This window comes from Diprion similis, chromosome 11, assembly GCF_021155765.1.
Source record: "Diprion similis isolate iyDipSimi1 chromosome 11, iyDipSimi1.1, whole genome shotgun sequence".
Taxonomy (NCBI): Eukaryota; Metazoa; Arthropoda; class Insecta; order Hymenoptera; family Diprionidae; genus Diprion; species Diprion similis.
Genome location: NC_060115.1, coordinates 6616106 through 6625181, shown reverse-complemented (window position 1 = coordinate 6625181; position 9076 = coordinate 6616106). Strand labels below are relative to the sequence as shown.

The following is a 9076-nucleotide window of genomic DNA, read 5'->3' as shown; positions in this document are numbered from 1 at the left end:
CCAACAATGAATATTAAATAACTAGCTGATCCGCGAGTAACTTTTACTGGATGAATTTTGATTCGCGGGACTTCAGGTGACCGATTTTTCCTGATGCATAATCGGATCGGCATTTGGTAGACAACGGTATCTTCCAGAGGACATGATTTTGGCGCATTGCAGTAAAACTATTCAAACCTTGTTCAATTATGCGTGATTCAAATTCTTACAAAAATGTATACATACATGTATTCTATAAAATTCATTGCTGCCATCAGGTTTGTACGGCAGTTGAAGTAAAAATCTTGCACAAACAGAACCACTCCTGATTCTGTCAACGTCAATATGTAACACCAGATAAAATGTACACGGAGAAATACATGAGTAAACATCGTGAGACTCATCGTCAGTTTTTAATTAGAATTATTATCACACCGAACATATATGATGAAAACGTAGGTTCATTGAATCCTGGTTAAATGTACCAAATCAGAACTCTGATTTATGCACTAATAATTATGTATATTATGACTGTATATGAACTGAACTATCAATAAAGACTGCAAAAATGAGGTGTGCAAAATTTTCACCATCTCTACTTCTCCTTACATCACGGCGATACACCTTACCGTTGTGTAAAGTTGGTTGCTTGTTTTCCGGCGTCCGATGCACGTGTGCTCTACTAAAAAAACAGGAAGTTCCAGTTGATAGCGTTGATAAAGTGCAGAACAAAGAGAAAAAAATCATAATAATCAACATGCGCCGATGAAAATATGTATGTTAAACTAATAATGTATAAGTAATTATGGTGAAGAAACTCAAGGAAATGCGTGCAATAATCTCATCTAAACGTTGAACGCTGTTCAATTTAGATACCGTTCGACAATGGGCTACTAATTACCGTTTTAATTGGAAAAGTGATACAGCTGATTTCTACAGTACCAATAAGAGAAGTGATATCGAAAGTCCAACTGTTTGAATGTAGCACAAGCTTCAACTATGTTAATACTTCATTTAGCTTTTCTAACAGTCGATTTTCTCCATCCTGCACAGTAAAGTTGACTATTTTCTATAGTAGATCGAGTGTGTTTTGCGATCGTCGATAGTCACCGTCGACATTGTTAATCCAATCCTAATAAGTTACATAGTTGTCACATTTTGGGCTTCGCGCATGGCTTTGGGGCATCAGATTTACACCTTCGCCAATCCAATCGTCGCAGGAATGCAACAGTGGTGGACCGGTTTTCGGAATGATACAAACGAAGGCCCGTCCGGGAATTTGGAAAAACCGGTATGATTTGGCAGCAAGTGCTGATCAATCGAATACTGCACACTCGACGTGAGCATTATCGCCGTCACCGAGTTGCGGGGAAGACGGAACGGGACAGTGAAAGAAATCTACAGTCTCCATGAACTGCGGAATAGATAGTGTAGCAAGGAGATGGTAGCTTTACCTCTAGACGCGTTAATCTTATTTAGTGTAATTCCATGTTTTAAAACGTCTTGTGTCGTGACGTGTCGTGATATTGGGGAAGAGCGTTATTGAAGTTAATCAGTCGACATCGAGAGGCTGAAGAGTGTTTTAATCGAAAAAGTGGTCCTCCTGTGTCTGTATAATATTTTCAGTCGGTATCCGTGCATTCTCAGTATTGCTATCGAAGTACGTGAGCAAAAGATCAATCCGAGATTTATCTTCATTTGACAACTTCGGTACGTACCGTTTCGAATTCTGAAAAACTTTGACAGTACAAAAATAGATAGCACAAGGTCACGCATCCAATTCCATGAAGGTCGACTGAAAATGGTAGAAATTGGCTTTTTGCCAAAACCAATTCTGCCAGTCTGCACTTTCTAATATTTAAAAATTGTGCAAAGAAATCCATTGAAATATTTGACGTCCAAATGTCCGATCAAAATTATAACAATAAAGACATGCACCGGATTTTAAACACCATAGAAGGAAATCATTAGTTGAATATTAGGATTATAAGGCAGCTAACTCTGTCGCAGAAAAAGAATGAATATCTTAGGAAGCTGATTCTTACCACATGAGTTTCGTCACTTCATTCATTTAGTTTACATTACTCCAAGCAATCTGCAGTCATCGAAATTCTTGGTATTTGCCTTTTTTAATACCATACATGCGAGTGCATATGTCGGGCATATGAATAATCGGAAAGGCGATCATTGTCGTAGCAGCTAAAATCAGTGTCACGCGAATTCCAACTTCGTTCAAAGGTCGAAATCCCAGCAGGATGTTCAAACAGTTGACCATTGAAATGCTCTGCAGTTTTGGAGCTTTGCTTTACGGAATCTTTTTCATTCACAGGAAAAATTTTCAGTACGAATTTAAGTATACATTTTTGCGTTCTTAATTATTATTCTTTGACAAGACAATTTTTCGTATTTATGTTAGGGATTACGTCTCGCCGACTTTGTTGGTCCATCGCATTTTCGTAAAGTTATAATTATTGAATACTCTGCATCGAGAAGTATCGTAGCCACTTAGTGTTACGGAACCGACCGCACAAGAAATGATACGATATTTCTGTGAAAACCCTCAGATTCCACATCCTGCAGATACGTCTGTTTTATCCTCGATTACGAACAACATGCTACCGGATACCCATTACGGCATGAAATACACGGGGGATTCTGATCATGTGTGATATACGTACTTAGAAGTATTCCTTCTGACCGAATTGAAGTGGCCCATTTCATTCGTGACTTTCTCAATTAAAGACCCAAATATTTTCACGAACCTTTTTCATACACCGCGAGACGGTTGTAATAAAATTTCATCCTGCCGCTTCGAACTGTGTGAGCCTATTCACTTTGGAGTCCTCAAATTGAATTCAATTGTAATGGTTGTTTTGTATTTTTAATGCCAACATCCTCGAGATAAAAATTATACAAATTATTTCAATTAGTTGTACAGTTATGAAGTAGATTGCACACCATGGAGGCTAAATAAATCTTTTTAGGAGGAGCGTAAGTTTGCACTATTTTACGTTAAGTGAAAAAGACTCGGCCGCCATGATGCAAATGATACTTTACACAACAAAAGTATGGCTTACAAGTTTTTCCTTCTACTTATCGTAGAAGAAATTACTTTAAGTACAGCCGCAGGGGAAAAAACGTGTAAACCATACTTGCGTCTCATATAAGAAATACATATACATATACGTGTATTATGCATTATTTATATAAGACTTATTAGTTTGTTAGTAATAAATTGAAAGATTCTAATGACCTTGAGTGTAACTCTGTGGGTTAGAGTTGTTGCCGCACTATTCCCTGATAAACTGGTATCAGCTCATCTTCGTCATTGAGATTGAACTCGGGGGACCTTTGTTGAATTTGCGAAAGTGCGATGTTGCGATATTCTTTCTTCAAACGCTGCAACAGTTCAGATGTAATGAATATCCTTGTTGCACTGCAGCCTGACGATTTAACTTACCTCTTCTCGCTTTACTTTGAATCTCATGTAAATTACCACTCCGACAATGACGACGATGAGAACACAGATCAAAGCGATCCATATTCCATTGTTACGAGGTGCTTCTAGAAATACGATGATCATTTATACTTTCGCCACGTATACGTAAATGATATTTTTGAAAAAGGAATTTTTTGCAACTTTACCTTCGATCAAAATGCTCAAAGATTTCTCACTAACACCAAGACGACTCTTCGCTCGGCAGGAGTAATTTCCACCGTCAGTACTAAAGAAGTATTTTATGTGCAGCTCAGACTTGTTGAACGAAATGGCGTACTGTTCGTTATTTTCAAGCCTTTCACCGTTCTGTGTAATTTCAAAAAGTTGACGATAATGAAATGACGATGGTTGGTGTTTTTTTATAATTCAGCCGAGCATACCGTGACTCTATTACCTTGAGCCACGTTATTTCTGGAAACGGCATTCCTTCGACAGAACAAGTTAGTCTACGAGTAGCCTTCTCATCCTTTCCCAGATCGATTATAATTTGAGAATTATTCATATTCGATTCAATGATTGACGGCACTTGCGCGTCTGAAAGAGCCAAGGAATATGTAATTGTAAAACGAGTATTCACATGAATGAAAATTTTAACTTGCCTTCAGCCATTTTCGCAAATATATTTACATACCCAGTACCGACAAACGATATGCAATCGTTTCTTCCTGATTATTCTTATTTACGGCTTTGCAGAAATAATCTCCTGAATCCGATTTCAGCACATTTTCTATTTTAAGAATTGACTGAAACGTAAAGTTCGTCTTCCGTTTATTGATTATCATGCTTTCTGAAATAAATTTTACACATACATTTCAAGATCGAAGATGACTTTTGGCTGTTGCACTTGTGTAGTCAGAACAGAAATACCGCGGTCTTTACTGGAAATCTCGGCTTTGTAACAGAATTGCAATGAACTTAGTAGCGATACCGTTTCTAGAAGCGTTCTTCACGTCCCATGTAATGTCATCGGTATAATTGTGAACAGAAGCACCGCACGTAAGATCGATGTTATCGCCTTCCACAACGAAGCCTGGATCAATTATGCCGAAAGATCCATTTGCGTCTGTGATAAACAAGTAATTTAAATCAACGATTTCCATTAAATGATGCTTTCAATAGCAGAGAATCGATTTTCATTCTCTATAGCATAAGTAAAAATATTTTCGACATCAGCTTACCGGAAACAAATATTGATTTTCTATCTTCGACACAGCCAATGTTATTGCAGCTTTTACATATCAGATCTCCCTCCATTTTGATCGTTATGTTGACCTGTGAAATGAATCCAGCGGTGGAAAATTCGGAAGATTTCATTACGAGTTCCTAGACGGGAAAAGATAATTGGGTTATTGTTACTGCAGCAAAATCGTATAAATGAAAAGGCATATAATATCAGTGTACAAATTGTAATTACTGAAAGTGCAGCAGTGAAATATCACAAAACTGGTCAGTTGGACCAACTGATACTTGCCAAAAAATTTGGACGATTGGAGATACTCTTCGATGGAAAATCAGGGTATTCCAAATAACTCCACGTTACATTCGGTAACGGTGAACCTGATATGTGACAAGAAAATCTTGCGGATTCTCCCACTGCATAATATGACGAAGCTTCGACGATGCGAGCCACCGGTGCGGCTGAAAAGTGTATCAAAGAAAGTTTAAAAAATTCTCGTCAGGTTAATCAAGAGTAATCGGAGATTTAAATGGTTTACCACCTTGAACCACTAATAGAAGTTCATGGTCTCTAGTTTGGTTCGAAGTGTCAATGTGGATGGTGTATACGCCAGCGTCAGCAATTCTTACATCGGATATTTGGAACACGTGACGTAATCCATGTACAGCATGCGAGTACTTGCTGGTATTGGTGATTTCCGTTTTATCCTTAGAGAACCTATGCATTTCAGAATCATACATGAAATCAAAAACGAGCGTTTGAATCTGCATTAGCTGTTGATATCCAAGAAAAAGTTTATCAAAACCAATTTAATTCACGGACATCCGACACGAGGAAAACTCTAGTAAAACGGAATGCTCGAAAAGGAAACAATTTTGTGAAAATAAAAAAAAAGATAAATATCCTGTGGAAGGCTCACCATGTCACTGTTGCTTTGGGATACGTGTCAATATCTATCGCCCAAATTGCCGTTGATTTTTCGGTAACATGTATAAATGACGCATTCTCACTAGATTCGATTACCTTGAGATGCGGACGATTAGGATCTGGGAAAATTCATAAGAGAATTTACATCGATAACGAATTGCGAAAGTCTAATAAGACCGATGATGCATTATCTTTGGAAATATTGTATATTTCATAAAAAATAAGTGCAAAGTAAATTCGAAGTAAAAAATGAATTTTCAGAGTTTGGGTTTAAATTATTAGCGATTTTTATATTTACCATGAAATTGAACGTTTCTCCCTACGCTTTCTTGCTTTCCCATTTTCCTCACGGTGCAATTATATACCCCGCTATCACTTTCTTGAACATCTATTATTGTCAATTGACTACTGTCACGAGTAGGATGCGTGCGAACCAATCTTGTTTCCTGAAATTTCATCATTTTTAAGTGCGAGATGTCCATTGCAGGGTCACTACAATCAATCACGTGACAAAACTAACTGCTCAATACACAATCCCACACATTGGACGCGCAATTGTTATTACAGACATACCATCACCTGAAATAATTTTTTAAAATAATTTTTAACATTGAAAATATCAGTTATCAGTGAATCCTACTGGTACTGAACTCGGAACTGTCCACTCCACGCTATAGGGTTCCCGATACGAGTCGGGAGTTTCAAAACTGATGTGGCAGGTGATAGTCTGGTTTCTTCCCCAGACCAAGTGACGAAGTTCGTTATCATCGAAGAACGGAGGCTGTAAATCGTCTAAATCTGTTGTTGGAAAAGATATTTGTTAAATCATCCGAATATTTGGAGAGTGAAGAAAAATTCAGCAAAAGTAGAATACAAGTGACTATTGTCGTCATCAAACGGAGGTATAATTTTCTTATGAATATTATAAAGATCCGTAAGTACGAAGATAAACGAAACAAGTTGAAATCTATGCACACGTTGTTGTACTTTCGCTCAGCTGCTAGAGTTAACGAAAGTTATTACCTAGATCCAATTCGTAATCCAGTTCTTCGACTTTTTCGGGATTATTGGAAAACGGAAGTATACAATTGTAAACGCCAGCGTCATTAACGTTGACGTCATCTTTGATGAATCCTATTTTCGAATCGAATTTGAAATTGTCTAGTTCCGAATCGTCTTCCTGTGAATATTAAATATTCGTCTAATATCTACAGAGAAAATTGTGAGTTGGGATTTACATCAGCATGATAATTCTATCGGCACTTGTGTTCCAGGAATTATTATTATTTTGAATGAAATAATAAAAATTTAACTAAAAAAAATTTAAATAATTGTTGAATATTACGGTCACTTTGATATTGAATTAAATAATATTTCCTTCTGTGATAATGAAAGAATAAGTAAGATTCATGTACGCGTAAGACCTACAATTACCTGATAATTGAACAGAAGTTTTGGCTTCAGATCTTCCGCTGTTGGCCGACATGGTACGACGAAGGAACTTCCAGGCAATCTGATTATCGTATAGCCCAAATCAGTAGCAAATGATCGGTTCGCGGCTGAAAAGAGTACATATATATATATCCATATGACTACTGTTAATTGAGTGTTATAGATTCGAGAATCGAGCGAACGAATCTTAATGAATGCTGAACAGATTTACGTAAATCACATCTGAGATTCCTAACGCCTAGAGGACCTCTGATGTTGTGCTGCATGATAGTATAAATAAATATAATTAGCCAACAAGCAGACATCCTTGTTTCATATGATCGTATGTAAATTAGGTAATACAATCTGTTCATTTATATTCAATGGTGGACGTCGGTGTGTTCATGCTTACAATTGACGTAGACATAAATCCAATTAACATTTTCGCTCGAACGATTGATGGTTTGCTCGTCATTGATAATCGTCATCCCTTCCTCGGAACAAGCGTACCAACCGGTATCCACTGCCGTGGCACGAGGTACAATGAAGGTATACTCGTGAGTATTGTTATCGACAACGATAGTATGATTCGATTGCTGAGACTGCAAGTTTACCATTATTAATGAATAAAAATTAAGTTACAATCTTGCCGAGATACCGACGAACGGAGAGCGCAAATGAGTTTCGGTACAGATCAAATGATGGATCGTACGTATGCATATCCTGACAGGTCCATGGTAGAAAACTGAATAGGACTATCGCCCTGACAGGATATTCTCAACTCCGCTCCTTCCTGGATAACAAGCTGCTCTTTGTCAGGAATCATCGTTGGCTTCCGTGCTCCAGTCTCTAAACGGATGAGAAATAATGTCGTGATTAAATATAGTCAAGTACGAGGAAATAATGAAGAATTTTTAACGTGCTGTGCCAACCTGAGAAAATAAAAAGGAGAAAATTAAACAATCCCAAGTTCGTCTGCGGTGATAAGCTTTATTGAATGAAATATTGCCTGATAAAAAATATTCTCTTATCGACTAGTGTGATTGACCAAAATAAAGTTCTATCGCCGTGGACTAGAAACTCCCGTAAAGCCGGAACTGACCGCCGCGCCAGCTGTTTCGTTTAACGTGGCCTGAAGGCTCTATACATCAAACTGTAAATTGACTATAAATACCCGTCTGTATTTTGGTGCAGAATTGAAAGCAAGATTGGAAAATACAAGGAATTCTCTTGTGAACACGATCGAATGCCAACCGAATACTAAAACTTTGACGATTGGCGGTACGTGTATGATAATAGCTAGTATTTATTATATATACGATACCTTCATTCGTGCTTACGTGTGGGCTGAAAAATGTGAAAATATCTGAATTGTCTAGTCTCAGAATAGATTAGAGCTAAGCTTTAGTATTTCGGTTGGATTAAAAAGCGATTGGATAGGTTAAATGATTTTTTTTCTCTCGCTCTCTTTACCTTTCGGTCTAAACTATCGTATGGATGAAATCATATTTCACGTTCGATAACCCCATACGTAGTATCCGAAACTCTAAAAGAATAACCAAAAAGCTGATCGCTAGAATCACCATAGAAATGCGTCTCGAAACTTTGACATAGGCCTTGAAAACGAGAATGGGCCGTGAAATCGGCAGCTAATGAACTCACGGCAACACAGCCATTGTATAAAAGAGAAATAGCACGAAACACACGCTTCACCATAATTACCTTTCAATTCCATTACCGTCAGGAGTAAAATACAGGTTGCTGTAAGACACCGCATCTCCTATGGCTAAAAGTGTTCGACCTGTGAAAAAGTTGGAGAAAGTTTGGAGCTGGAATTGAGGAAATAGACGAGAAAATAGCCAATCTTTAACGGAGTCACACACTTTTCGTTGTTAAACACTCTTAATTTCGATTTCACTAAATTCGTCTGATTTCCTTGTATTGCGGTGGGAAAGAAATTTCCGCACCGGATAAACTTGCCAATTCTTTGATGAATATTTCGAACTTGAAGCTAGAACTACGTTCTTTTTTTCTTTTACAAGGGCGATTGCGTAATAGTCCCG

The 9076-nt window shown here is 37.6% G+C and overlaps 1 protein-coding gene across 1 annotated transcript; it reads right to left on the bottom strand.

The window, feature by feature from the left end:
• Positions 1–3252: 3252 nt before the first annotated feature.
• Positions 3253–8790, bottom strand: LOC124412750 (vascular endothelial growth factor receptor 1-like). The gene is made up of 18 exons (XM_046892870.1): positions 8736–8790; positions 8528–8629; positions 7726–7862; positions 7426–7615; positions 7017–7231; positions 6606–6762; positions 6223–6380; positions 5881–6028; positions 5575–5701; positions 5197–5372; positions 4950–5116; positions 4657–4801; positions 4407–4541; positions 4110–4265; positions 3873–4012; positions 3625–3784; positions 3440–3543; positions 3253–3378 (listed from the first exon to the last, which is right to left on the bottom strand). Exons 1-18 carry the CDS (start codon positions 8788–8790, stop codon positions 3253–3255), a joined length of 2598 nt encoding a protein of 865 aa, XP_046748826.1.
• Between the last annotated feature and the right edge of the window lie 286 nt (positions 8791–9076).